At 42.8% G+C, this 15143-nt stretch overlaps 1 protein-coding gene across 1 annotated transcript in view; it reads left to right on the top strand.

The window, feature by feature from the left end:
• Window positions 1–15143, top strand: part of dock2 (dedicator of cytokinesis 2) — a 634661-nt gene that overhangs the window by 524032 nt on the left and 95486 nt on the right. The window contains exons 39-40 of the mRNA XM_078550540.1: window positions 3546–3635; window positions 6631–6735. Of these exons, the coding sequence (XP_078406666.1) occupies window positions 3546–3635; window positions 6631–6735 (195 nt within the window). The remainder of the gene's footprint in view (window positions 1–3545; window positions 3636–6630; window positions 6736–15143) is intronic.

Consider the following 15143-nt stretch of genomic DNA (forward strand, 5'->3'; position numbering starts at 1 on the left):
CTTCCTTTGCTATACTAAAAACCTCTCAATCCTCAGGTTTACTATTACTTCTGGCAACTTTATAAGCCTTTTTTTTTTAACCTTATACAATCCTTAACTTCTTTTGTCAGCCACGGTTGACTGACTTTTTTTTGGGTTTTTGCACCTTGAAGGAATGTACAGATGCTATAAGCTATGTAATAGTTCTTTGAAGACTACCCATTGCCTATGTACAGTCATGCCTTTTAATGTATTTTCCCAATCCACCTCAGCCAATTTGTCCCTCATGCCTTCATAATTTCCTTTATTCAACTTTAACACCTTTGCTTCAGAGTCAAATACCTCACTTTCAAACATAATGTAAAATTCTATCATATTGTAGTCACTCATCGCTAAAGGTTCTTTTACAACATGATTATTAATTAGCCCTTTTTCATTACATAATACTAGGTCTAAAATAGCCTGTCCTCTTGTCGGCTCATCAACATACTGCTCTAGAAAACCATTCCTAACACGCTCCAGAAACTTGTCTTCCACAGCATTAGTGCTCAATTGGTTTACCCAGTCTATATGCAGATTGAAGTCACCTATGATTACTGTATTGCTCATGTTACATGCTTCTCTCATCTCTTGATTAATACCATGCCCACTACTGTTTGGTGGCCTATAAATAACTCCAACCAATGTCAGCTGCTCTTTGCTGTTTCTTAGCTCCACCCAAACAGATTCCACACATTGGTCAGGATTTTTCATTGGTCAGGCAGGCTTGGTGGGAGCGGGCGCCTGCCTGACCGCCGCCTGCGATTGACTCCGCACTGCCATTTTACGTGGGCAGGCCAATTAAAACCCGCCCAGTGTAATAGCGAGCGGTACCGCTGAGCACTACCTGTGCGGGCGGGGGAAGGAGGGAGAGTCGGGTCTTCTGCATGGAGCTGCCTCAGAGATTGAAGCACTTTTTAAAAAAAAATAAATAAAAACAATAAAAACTTAATGAAACATGTCCCCTCATGTGACTGTGCCACATGAGATGTGACATGTTTTTATTTTTCAGAAAAAGTTTTAATCCATTTTGTAAAAGCTTTAGGAAACCTCATCTTGCTTGTGGATGGGCTTTCCTAAAAAATGCAAAGGCCGCTTGGCCTTTTTGCCTGCCCGCCAACCGTTAGGTTGACAGGCAGCATAAATTTCAGATTAATGAGGTTGCTAATGGCCTTAATAGGCCTTTTAATTCAGCGCGCCCGCTGAATGAAACATCGTGAGACTGCGTGATGACGTTAGGACGTACGCCCGACATTATCGTGGGTCGTTTTACGTTCCAGCATGTCAGGCACACCCCCGCATGCCGAATGTACAATTCTGGCCATTGTTCTTCTGATCTGAGATCCTCCTTTACTAATGCACTGACCCCATCCCCTATTATCAGCGCAACTCCACCTCCTTTCCCTTCTTCTCTGTCCTTCCCAAACGTCAAATAACCTTGAATATTCAGGTCCCAGTCTTGGTCACCATGCCATGTTTCCGTAATGGCAATTATATCATACCCTTTCACCTCCATTTGTGCCTTTAGATCATCTGCCTTATTGCAAAAGCTGCGTGCATTCAGGTAGAGTGTCCTCAGCTTTGCCTTTTTGACGTCATTCCGCATTTGAAGCGTACTCAATGCTCCGCTTTGTTTCTGCTGCCTTCTGGTCTCACTAATACTTCCTGTGACCAACTTTACTTCCTTCCAATTTGGGCCACCCCTCAGGTTCCCACCCCCCTGCCAAGCTAGTTTAAACCCACCCCAACAGCACTAGCAAATCTCCCTGCGAGTATATCAGTCCCAATCCTGTTAAGATGTAACTCATCCAGCTTGTGCAGATCCCACCCGCCCCAGAGCCAGTCCCAATGCCTAGAAATCTGATGCCCTCCCTCCTACACCAATTCTCCAGCCACGTATTTAAATCGATCAATCCTCCTATTCCTATGCTCACTAGCACGTGGCACTGGGAGTAATCCTGAGATTACTGCTCTTGGGGTCCTGCTTTTTAATTTCCTTCCTGACTCCTTGAAATCTGCTTTCAGGACCTCACTCCTCTTCCTACCTACTTTGTTGGTACCAATGTGGACCACAGTTTCAGGCTGATCCCCCTCCCCTGCCGAAGGGCTTCCTGCAGCCACTCCATGACATCCTGACCCTGGCACGAGGGAAGCAGCACACCATCCTGGAGTCACGTTTACTACCGCAGAAATGCTGTCTGATTGCTTGATTATGGAATCCCCTATCACTATTGCCCTTCCATTCTTCTCTCTCCCGCCTGTACAGCTGAGCTGCCCGTGGTACTGCAGACTTGACTGTGGCTGCACTCCCCTGAGGAACCAATGCCCTCATCAACAGCCAAAATAGAAAACTGATTAGCAAGCAGGACAGAGTCAAGGGACTCCTGCACTACCTGCCTGGCTCTCTTAGACTGCCTGGCGGTCACCCATTCCCTCTCTGGCTGTACACTTCTGACCTGCAGTGTGATCACCTGCCTAAATGTGCTATCCACGTAGTCCTCTGCCTCATGGATGCACAACAGTGACTCCAGCCGCCGCTCAAGCTCCGAAACCCGGAGCTCGAGCTTGTGCAGCTGGTGACGCTTCCTACAAATGTGTTTGTCAGGAACACATGGTGTGTCCACGACTTCACCCAGACCGCAGGATGTACACTGCACTTGGCCAAGCTGACCTGCCATCCCATAACTCTAAAAACTATTTATTACACTTAGAGTAATCACTATTAGAATATAGCAAATGCAGCAGCCAAATTGCGCACAGCAAGGTCTCATAAACTACAATAAGATAATGACCAGACAGTGTTTTTCCTGATATTGGTTGTGATAGATATTGGCCAGGACACTGGGTAGAGCTCCCTTGACGACCTCTGAATAGTGTCATGGAACCTTTTACATTTACCTGAGGGAGCAGGCAAGACCTTGTTTTAACATCTTATCTGAAAGATGGTACGTTCATCAGTGTATCTATTCCTTAGCACTGGGCTGGAGTGTTAACCTAAGTTATGTGCTCAAGTTTTCATGATTGAGCCAGCGGGTGGGAGGGGTTGGGGAGCTTGAGAGATTGGGGCAGAAGGTTTCCTTTTGAGATGTGGGAGGAACTCTGTCCATACCAAAGCCCCATTCCCTGAACTCTCAATGCTCCCCACTGCTCCACCAAATCGCAGCCTCAACCTCCTGGGCTTCACATACCTCCCAAGAGTGGCCTGGAGCCCCACACTCCCACCCCGCACTGACTGCCAAGGACAGTTCCCGATAAAACAGCAACCAGCCTTCCCAAAGCGAAGAGCTGGATGCTGCACGTCAAATGTATCATGAGGTTCAGGGTTAAATACTACCCCTGATGACTATGCGTAATCAGAAAGCGGGGTGGGAGGGTTGGCGGGGTTCACTGAACACAAACACAAAGAGAACACAGAAAGATTCACTTTTACAACCAACCACCTCCAACCCTCCCACCCCACTAAACAACCGTACTTCCAGCTAGCATAATACAGTGGCTGTTACTGATGGATGCTGCTTCTCTTCTAGATGTGGGAGGAAGCCCTGAATCTCTGCAAAGAGCTGGCAGATCAGTTCGAAAAGGAAATCTTTGACTACGAGCTTCTCAGCCAGAACTTGGTAAGTATTCCTGGTCAGCCTGGTATGGCGAGGTGTTCCAAAGGGCCACTGGTTGAGCGCTCTATTCCAAAAACAGCTTTAAAAGATCCAATGTTTGATCCAAGGCCCGCTGACCCAAAGAGCAACTACCAGATGGAACCCTTTCCCCAAGTGCTTCACCTTAACCTGGGGTTGGGGAGTGGGTTTGTAAATAAAATTAGAAACTCATCTTGTTGCATCTTCGTCACTAGTTTGCAGAAGTCCCAATGCCATTTATACATTGGGAAACGTATATTTTCTCACCTTGTCTGCTAACCCTCACTGGTTCCTTATACGAACATACGAATTAGGAACAGAAGTAGGCTATTCGGCCCCTCATGTCTGCTCCACCACTCAATAAGATTGTGGCTGATTATGTTTCGAATTCCACATTCCCATCTACCTCCGATAACCATTGATTCCCTTGCCTAACAAGAATCGATCCACCTCTGCCTTAAAAATATTCAGTGACCCCGCCTCCACCGTCTTCTGAGACAGTGAGTTCCAAAGTCTCACAACCCTCTGAAAGAAAAAAATTCTCCTCATCTCTGTCCTAAAAGGGCAACCCCTAATTTTAAAACAGTGCCCCCTAGATCTGGACTCACTTGCAAGAGGAAATATCCTTTCCACATCCACCTTGTCAATGCCATTCAGGATCTTATATAGCTCAATCAAGTCACTCCTCACTCTTCTAAACTCCAGTGGAAACAAACCCAGTCTGTCTAACCTTTCCAACTAAGACAACCCACTCATTCCAGGTATTAATCTAGTAAACCTCCTCTAAACCACCTCCAACGCATTTACATCCTTTCTTAAATAAGGAGACCAAAACTGCACATAGTTTTGGAGACAAGGTCTCACCAATGCCCTGTATAATTGAAGCATAACATCCTTACTTTTATGTTCAGTTGCTTTCGTAATAAAGGACAGCATTCCATTAGCTGCCTTAATTACTTGCTGTACCTGCATATTAACTTTGTGACTTATGCACCTAGATCCCTTTGCACCTCAGAATACTGCAGCCGTTCTCCATTTAAGTAATACTGTGTTTTTTTATTCTTCCTGCCAAAATGAACAACTTCACATTTCCCTACATTATACTCCATCTTTTGCCCACTCACTCAACCTATCTATATCCGTCTGCAACCTCCTTATGTCCTCTTCACAACATACTCTCCTACCTCTCTTTGTGTCATCAGCAAATTTAGCTACCATGCCTTCACTCCTCTCATCTAAGTCATTGACGTAAATTTGTAAGAAGTTGAGGCCCCAGCACAGACCCCTGTGGGGCCTCCACTCGTCACATGCTGCCAATCAGAAAAAGACCCATTTTTGCATACTGTGTTTTCTGCCAGCCAGCCAATATCCTATTCATGCTAATATGTTACCCACTAGGCCATTAGTTTTTATTTTATGCATTAACCTTTGATGTGGTACCTTATCAAATGCCTTCTGGCAACCCAAGTACAGCACATCAACAGGCTCCCCTTTATCCACAGCGTATGTTACTCCTTCAGTAAACCCAGTAAATTGGTTAAACATGATTTCCTCTTCACAAAACCATGCTGACTCTTTCCAATTCCCCTTAGTTTCTCTACGTTTCCAGCTATAATTTCCTTAAAAACCGATTTGAACACCTTCCTCACGACAGATGTCAAGCTAACTGGCCTATAGTTTTCTGATGGGTGATGCTCTTGTTCTTGGTCATTTCTTAAGTGAATCACAAGGAGCTGCAGTGTAGCAACTTGCCTAGGCTTCTATAGCAGCATTGTCCACCTCCCACACTCATGAGCTCCACCGTCAAGGAGGACGATAGGGGCTATAGGTATATGAGAACACCCTCAGCTTCAAGTGCCCTTCCAAGTTGTGCGCACAATCCCCACTTGGACATATACACTGCTGTTGCTTCATTGTCACTAGGTCATTGGAACTTGTTACCCAACGGGTCTTTGGGAATATATTAACCCCAGGGGCTACAGCAATTCAGGATGAATTAGATGACCCAGCACCTTCTCGAGTGCGATTAATACAGGCCTTGCCAGTGATGCCCACATCCCGAAAATAAATTAAAAAGAAATAAGACCTGCTGATTGATGCTAATTCATGCCCATTCTAAGTTTGAGCGTGTTCTCATGAAGCTGGGATGATCCTTGGGTGTAAATTGACATTGGCAAAATGGTGATTTGAGGTGTGCGAGTTGTGCCCAAGGGGGAAACTCCAGGACTGCAGGTTTTCATGTTGAATGGTATAAATGGAGCAGATTTTTTAATGATTATCATTGCAACAAATGTTTGTTAGTTCGGTCACAATAACTCCGCTTATGATTCTACACACGAGTAGTTTCTCTCATGACATGGTTTATTGCATTGATTAATAACAGTATTAAACTTTATATAACTGTTCTCCAATGTTATATTAAATCACAAGATGACATGCAAATAATATAACCTGGTTTTCTGAACCTGAAGTACTTGCTCTCTAGGCTGCCAGTGTGGTTGTGGGCGTCTATTTGCCCATGAGATGTTAATCTGACTAATAGAAGGGATATGTGTTATCCTTATACTATTGTGCTACCTTAAACTACATCTGCTCTTGGCTTAGAAAAGCACTTATCCTGCATTGTTAGGCATTTACCCATTCTATAATCTATTCAACTTTTGTCTCTATGCTGCAAGCTATTTTTTACATAGTACAGTAAGTGTATTGCTTGTCTCTTGCTGATACGTGTTGTCTTGGAACAGCAACAAGACCCTGTTGGCTCTTTCTCTCTTATTAATGCATAATAATGAAAACCTGAGCAAAAGGATGCTGGAATGGTATGACTAGTGAATCATCTTGAAGCATTCTAACATTAAATCATTTGAACCATTCTAACAATGTTCGAGAAAGTTGATTGCAGTTCTGTAGCATTTGTTTTCTTCTGTTTATGGTATGATGAGTTTGGAAATAGCTGTCAACTCTGTTTGTCTACTTGCAGAAGCAGCAAGCCACGTTCTACGAGAACATCATGAAAATCCTGCGGCCGACTCCAGATTATTTCGCTGTTGGTTATTATGGCCGTGGCTTTCCACTGTTTCTCAGGGTGAGTGTTTGGCATCTGAACCTTTGGCTCAGAGGGAGTATGGCACATATTGACCAGAGTGGTACCAGGTCTTAGGGAGTTAAGACAAGACAACAGGTTGCATAAACCTGACTTTATAATCTCTGGAAGTTAAGAGAGTGAGGGATGATCTAATCCAAGATGTTTAAACTGGTAGGGGAGGATTTTCCCCCTGTCTGCCGGGCGTGGCGGGTGGGCCCAGGAGGGGCCGCGCAATGGTCCAGGGACTGCCAGTATACCGAGGTGAAAATTCAGCCCGTAAAGACATTTTATAGGTACAACAAAAACTTTCATTTATATAGCGTCTTTAACATAATGAAACATTCCAAGGTCCTTCACAGGAGTGATTATCAAACAAAATTTGATACACTGAGCCACATAAAGAACAGATGTTGGAACAGATGACCAAAAGTTTGATCAGAAAGATAGGTTTTAAGAAGCATCTGAAAGGAACAGAGATAGGAGAGCGCGAATGTAGGCAGTGATTTCCAGAGTTTACAGCCTAGGCAGCTGCAGGCATGGCTGGCAACTGGTGAAGCGACTAAAATTGGGGATGTGCAAGAGGCCAGAATTGGAGGAGTGCAGAGATGTTGGAGGATTGTAAGGCCGCAGGCAGTTACAGAGCTGGGGAGGGGCAAGGCCATGGATGGATTTGAAAATACGAACGAGAATTTTAAAATTGTGGCATTACTCAACTGAGAGTCAATTTAAGTCACCAAGTGTGGGTGACTGGTGAACGGAGTTTGATGCAATTTGGGACACACAACTGCAGAGCTTTGGTCGACCTCAAGTTTATGGAGGGTAGAATGTGGGAGGCGGTCGAGTGTGTTTTGGAACAGTCAAGTATAGAGGTAAAAAAAGACACAAAATGCGAGTTTTAGCAGCAGACGACCTGAAGCAGGGTTGGTGTCAGTTGATGATATGGAGGCGGTCTTGGTAATGTGGTCAGATATGTGGTCGGAAACATGTCTCGGATTCAAGATGACGACAAGTTTGTGAATGGTATGGTTCAGTCTCAGACAGTTGCCAGGGAGAGGAATGGAATCAATGGCAGGAGGGAGTAGAGTTTATGTGGTAAGGACCAAAACCAGTGGCTACAGTCTTCCAAATACTTGGGAAATTCCTGCTCATCCAGCACTTATAGCAGTGTGACAATTTAGAGACAGTCAAAAGAGGTGGTTGTGAGGTAGAGCTAGTTGTTGTCAGCACGCATGTGGGCCCTGATATTTTTTTAAAAAATGATACTTGAGAGCAGCATCTAGGTAAGAAATAGGAGGGGCCAAGGATAAATCCTGGGAGATTCCAGAGGCAATGGTGTAGGAATGGGAAGGGAAGCCATTGAAGGTGATTCACTGGCTATGAGTAAATAGATAAGAATGGAACCAGGCACATAAAGTCCTACCCAACTGAACAATAGGCTCAAAGGCTTCAAAAAGGTCGAGAAAGATGAGGAAGAATTATTTACCATAGTCACACTTGTGACAAATGTCACTTGTCACTTTGATAGAGTTATTTTGCCACTGGCGAGGATGGGATACATGATTGGGGGGGGATTCAAACATGGAGTTACAGAAAAGATGGGCACTGATTTAGGAGACAGCAACATGTTCAAGGACTTGGGAGGTGGAAAAGGAGGATAGAGATCGAGGGGGTTAGTTTGCAAAGACAGGGGTCAAGGGTTTTTTTTTACGAGAAGTGTGATTATGGCAAATTTGAAGGAGAGGGTGACAATATCTGAGGAGAGTGAACTGTGAACAAAATAAGCCAACAGTGGGGCCAGGAAGGAAAGTTGGACAGGAGCAGTTTGGTGAGAATAGGGTTAAGGTACAAGAATTCAGGTGAGTCTCATTGATGAGATCTGTTTGGACTGGGTGTGAGGGAGAGATGGGGAGAAACTAGAAAAAGTGGAGGTTCAAGGAACATTAGGTGAAGGTTAGCCCAGTGGGGGAAGTGAGGGAAATGGCAGAAGCTACGGCAGGTCTGATTCCAGACAAAGAAGGCCATGAGTTTCTTGTACAATGTCTGATTCATTCACTGCACTGTGAGTACGCAAGAATAGTATTCATTTAGACTAAAGAGGATCAAATAATCACTGAAGAAAACATGCTGTCCAGCATTTTTCACATGGCATGCTAGTTTAAAGGCCTTCTGGATCTGGTCATTACCCATTGGGAGAGGTTGGAATTCCATGTCAAGGCGTATCAGGAAGTTATACTTGAAATTGAGCCCATTTCACCAATGTCAATTTGTGGCCTAAATTTCCTGCCAATCTCCCTAGCACTGAAAGTAAAAATTCGAATAAGCAATCAGGATCCAAGGAAAGCAGCAGCCTTTCGCTGTATCATCTTTATTTAAGTGTGAAAATTACTAACTCATTCATGCACATCAGGTACTTCACTTTTAAGAACTCTGAAACTGGGGAAGCTTTTCACTTTTTAATAGGAGTCATTCTAACCGCCATAAAAATGCATCAATAAACAGAAAATACAGACCAGGTCTCAGTGAGGATTTTTTTAAAAATCGCTTAAAACATTGCAATGAAATACCATTGTTGTGTTTTGACTATGGGTCACTTTGCTCGCGAACCGGTTGCAGGCTTATCTGTCGACAGGCGAGTTGATTACAAAATACTGCAGATGCAGAAACCAATATAAAATGAAGCACATACTATTTATTTACACAAACAATAGAGCATTAACAAGATGTGTGCTTCTCCAGCCGACCCTACTCTAGACTAACATGTACATGGTCGCCTGCGCTACACAGCTATTGGGTCTTGCAGTCACGTGGTCAGTCTGCTCAAAGGTGTATTACACCTCAGATTACCACAACCATAAAAATGACTTTGCTTCCTGATTAGGAGTTAAATATTCCAGGTTATCAGATCTTTAGAGAGGATGGAGGAACTAGAAGAGAAGTAGATTTAGTGATTAAAGATACTATTATGACATTAGTAAGGAAGGATATAGGTAAGGGAAAGCAATCAACAAGGACTCTCTGGTTAGAATTAAGAAATAAGGGAGAATGTAACACTATAATGGGAGTCATCTACAGGCCTCCTGATAGCAGCAATGTAATGGCAGAATGTACTAATTCAGAGATTAGAGTGGTTTATAGCAAAGTTGTTGTAATGAGAAACTTTAATTTTCATATAAATTAGAAAGAGTAGAGTAGCTCAAGTTGGAAAGGTACAGTAGTGAATTTCTTGAATCCATTCAAGATAGTTTTCTGGGGCAATAACCCTAACCCTAATAAGAGAGGTAGACCTAGTTAATAATTTAATAGTAAGGGAACATTTATCAAAAAATTATTACAATATGATCAATTTTAATATTGGTTTAGAAAGTAGAAATTTAACACAGTTGCTGAGATTCGAGATATTGGTACAGTTAACTTTAAAGGGATGAGGCAAAGACTGACAACAATCTCCGGTCAAAATGGTTACCAGGTAAAATCTGGAATTAAAAGTCTCATGATGACCATGAAACCATTGCCGATTGTCATAAAACCCCATCTGGTTCACTAATGCCCTTTAGGGAAGGAAATCTGCTGTCCTTACCTGGTCTGGCCTACATGTGCCTCCAGACCCACAGCAATGTGGTTGACTCTTAAGTGCCCTCTGAGTAAGGGCAGTTAGGGATGGGCAATAAATGCTGGCCTAGCCAGCAATGCCCATATCCCAGGAATGAATTTAAAAAAAACAGATGAACAGTAGGAGGTGTTCAAAAAACTTAACATGGGATTGTTATATACCTCTATGGAGCAAGAGCTTTATTTAACAAATGAAACAGCTATCATTGACAAAAGTAAGAGACAAGATTAAGCCACAGAAAAAAGCATAAAGAAATACAAAGAATAGTGTAGATCTTGGGGAATGGGAAAGGTATAAAGAAGAGCAAATGAAGACCACAAAGGAGATAGTAAATGCTACAAAAAGGAATACGAGAAGAAACTTGAAAGTGATTTTACCATTATATTGGAAAAAGAAATGTTGTGTAGGGTAATGTCACCTTTTAAAAACAAGCTAGTGACATTGAAATGAAATTAAAGAAATTGCTGACTTGAATAATAGAGGGACAAAATAAACTTTGAAGGTAAACTAGCAAGTAAGACAGTAAGAGCTTCTTTAAATATATTAAAAGGAAGAGAGAGACAAGTGAACCTCGGCCCCTTACAGAATGAGGCTGGGAAATAATAATGGGGAACCTGGAAATGGCAGATGAGTTGAACAAATATTTTGCTTCAGTCTTCATGGTAGAAGACACTAATAGCGTTCCAATACTAAATCAAGGGGGCAAAAGAGGGGGTGGGGAAGGAAATAAATACAATATCTATCACTAGAGAAAAAGTACTAAGGTTCACAAGGTTGATTCCAGGTATGGAGGGATTTTCTTATGAGGAGAGGTTGCGTAGGTTTGGCCTATACTCATTGGAGTTTAGAAGAATGAGAGGCGCCCTTATTGAAACATAAGGTTCTTAGGGGGCTTGACAGGGTAGATGCTGAGAGGTTGTTTCCCCTTGTGGGAGAGTCTGGAACCAGAGGGCATAATCTCAGAGTAAGGGGTCACCCATTTAAAAGAGATGAGGAGGAGTTTCTTCTCTGAGGGTAGTCAGTCTGTGGAATTCTTTACTGCAGAGGGCTGTAGAGGCTGGGCCGTTAAGTATATTCAAGGCTGAGATACAGATTTTTAATCATTAAGGGAATCAAGGGTTATGGGGAAAAGGCAGGAAAGTAGAGTTGAGGATTATCAGGTCAGCCATGATCTCATTGAATGGTGGAGCAGACTCGATTTGTCGAATGGCCTACTTCTGCTCCTACATCTTATTGTTGAATAATTACTTTGTGTCAGTCATCACAGTAAAGGAGTAAGATAATTTACCTGCTATTCCAGGGACACTAATAATGAATAAAGGCCTAGAACTCACTAAAGTTAACGTAAGGAAGAAACATGGTTTGAAAAAAATAATGGTATCAAAACTGACAATTTGGAGGGCCTAATGGTTTCCAGTACCCTGGGGTTTTAAAGCAAGCAGGTGAGGAAACTGCAGATGCTTTAGTCAATATCTTCCAAAGCTTGCTCCATACAGGAATTGTCACTTTCAATTGGGAAATTACAAATGTAAATCCATTATTTAAAAAGATGTGTGAGAGAGGGAAACCAGGGAATTATAGCCCTATTAGTCTAACAGCTGTTGTGGGGAAATTATTGGCATCTATAAGTAAGAACAGAGTGACTGAGCACTTAGAGAAATTTGTGCTAATTAGAGCCAGTCAAGCATGGACTTATAAGAGGTAGGCTGTACATAACAAACCTAACTGAAATCTTTTGAGTAAGTAATTAAAATGGTAGACAGGGAAATGTGCATGGATGTAGTTTATATGGACTTCCAGGGTCACTTGGGAAGGATCCATGTAAGTGATTGTTAACTAATATTAAAGCTCTGGGAATTGAAGAAATGATCAAACTGGTTAAGGGATTGGTTAGATGGTAGAAGACAGAGAATGGATTTACATGCTCAAATTGGTAAGAAGTTACGAGTGGTGTCTTGTAAGGAACTATGCTGGGGTCTCAAATATTCACTATATTTAGTAATGACTTGGATAACACAATAGAGAGCCATATATCCAAGTTTGTCATTGACACAAAAATAGGTGGTAGAGGAAGTGGTGTAGCTGAGAGCATAAAATTACAGAAATATTAATGGATGAAGTGAATGGGTGAAATTGCCAACAGGTGGATTTCAACACAGGCAAGTGTGAGACCATACATTTTGGACCAAAATAGGGCTGATCCAAGCATTTATAAATGGTGAAAAGCTAGGAACAGTGGAGTTTCAACACGATTTAGAGATTCATGTACACAGATTATTAAAATGTAGTGATGAAATACAAAAAAAAAATCAAAAAGGCTAACCAATTGTTAGCCTTATCAAGAAGGCTAGAGTATAAAGGGGACAATTGGCTATAGCTACACAAGACTCTGGTTAGACCAGATCTGCAGCACTGCACACACATCTGGACACTGCACCTTACAAAAGATATATTGGCCTTGAAAGGAGAGCAGTGTAAATTCATCAGGCTCATATTCTCCAGGATGTAAAAAGTTAAGGATTTAGAGCACTGGAAGTCTAGGACTCGAACTTTAAAATTAAAGCCAAACCATTCAGCATAGAAGTTGGGGAATGCTTCATCATGCAAAATGGTGTGTGGAAATCTCTCCCACTTAAATCAATAGGTACTAAATCACTTAACAATTTTAGATCAGAGATTGATAGACTTTTGCTAACCAAGGGCATTGAAGGATGGAGCCAAGGCAGGTGGATGGAGTTGGGAAACAGATCAGCCATGATCTTGTTGAATGGTGTAAGAGGCTAGAGGACCCGAGTGGACTGTTCCTATCTAAGCTGTGCTTGAAAGTCTGGGCATAATTTTACATCTGTTTTGAACCAGCTCAATTGCAGGATAGTTATGTGCACCTTTCTTGAACTTGGAAGCAGAGCTGTTCAGACTCATGGATTGATAGGCAGGCATAATTAATTGAGGAATGTACCGATTCACATCCTCACATTCGTAAATCACTTTACAGACTTTGGTTTCCTTGGTCATTTAAGTCAGTTATTTGATTTGCACCCCAATTACATAAGCCACTTGGGGCAAGTAGATGAGAGAATTATGAGCATTATAACATCAGTATACATAAACCCAGGGCAGGAATGAAAGTAGGCTCAGTAGCACCTGTTTTTTGGGTGTTATGAGTGCCATTAAAGTTCAAAAGTGGCATCTGTGGCATGTGCATGCATATTCTTGATGCAAAACTCACTGGATGCTATGTTGGTATAGAGGTCAGTGTGCACACACTTAATGTCCCTCAGAAGGACGCAGAGAAGGCAAATAGTGACATCAATCACGTTTACAGTGCTTTCCATAGTTAATTCATAAGTCAACAGGGAATGGTGTCATGTACTGAAGTAGATTTTACTGGCTTCATTAAGGTTTCTGCACAAACCAGTTGAACCCAGACATATTGAGCCTTACTCTTAGAGTCATACATGATTGGGAGAAAGAGCAGATGCAGCTGAGAAAACAGAACAGATTGCTAGAGGAAGGAAGAGAAGGAGATGGGCGATGAAGAAGATGAAGGGAGGCCTAGACAGCTGCTTTCTGCCCGGGATGTACATGAAGAACTAATTCAAGTGCAATACCAGTAGCATCAACCCAATTCCCCATTCATCAACAGATCCACACTCCTTAACTTCCCTCCATCACTGACCATCATATCATTCTCTTAGCTTTTAGTTTTGAGTTGAGGCCAACAAAGATGCACATTCCAAAGCAAATTTATGAACTAAATTATGCCTTGTTGCATATAAACTTCAACTAATTACCCTTCTGTATTCTATTAGTGCTTCTAGTGTGCCTTTGCCTGTCCCAATGCTCCTAGGTAATGTTACCTTAGTGTTTGCAGTATGGTTGACAAAAAGCTGCTGACTTTCAGTGATGCAGGTGGTCTTGGAGGACACAATAAGCAGTTCTGGGCCTAGAAGGCCCAGCTTCGGACTACACCATCCCAGCAGTCTGGCAACACCAAAGGCACTGGGACGGCCTGGAGATAGTGCCTTAGCAATCCTAGTGGTCTGTTGGAATGAGACAACCCTGTGAAACCCTGCAAATCCCCTTGAACACTGTATTCATAGTCAGGATTACAGTAGTCTGCGCTAGCATAATGGTAAGATGACTTTGCATGATTTCAGTCTGAGCTTTCACTGTAGTACTCAGACTTTTGGTGGAAGGTGCTTGTGCCACAGTGGAAACTGTGAAACCGGCCTTCAGACATGACATCCTGGCTAGGCCTACAAGTGTGTTGCTGTAGATGACCACCAGCTGCATGCTGGAAATGAAGGGCTCCAAGCTCTGTACAAAGCCCTTTGCCAAGCTAGTGTTGCTTGACATTGAACACAGGCTTTCTGACAGGCTTCCCAGTGCACCAGGTTTTTCAGGGTACACCCATTAGTCTTCAGTATTCAGGTCCATCAAAGTCTTCACCCGAGTCCTCAGCAGCAGAGCTCGTGTGCCATCTCGCCCTCCAGTGAACTCGCACTTGCACTATCCTTGCCCCCTGCCCTGACTGCATCCCAATTGTGTCCGGTAACTTACCACATGCATGACCTGTACCCCTCAGCTATTCTCAAAATCTGAGCTAGTAACTGTAAGTGTGAAACCAAGTGACACTATGTTTTCAGCAGCACTGTCATTTGGTCTTCCTCCACCATCCAGCCAGGTTGCAGTTCTTGAAAGGAGAAAGGCACCAGTGTAAGGTTGTGGTGAAGAGAGAAGGGGAAGTAAGAAGTGCATGCTTGTATGTCAGAACAGATTGTGGAATAAGTCAAAA

The sequence above is a fragment of the Cetorhinus maximus genome, chromosome 10 (genome assembly GCF_964194155.1).
Source record: "Cetorhinus maximus chromosome 10, sCetMax3.hap1.1, whole genome shotgun sequence".
Lineage (NCBI taxonomy): Eukaryota > Metazoa > Chordata > Chondrichthyes > Lamniformes > Cetorhinidae > Cetorhinus > Cetorhinus maximus.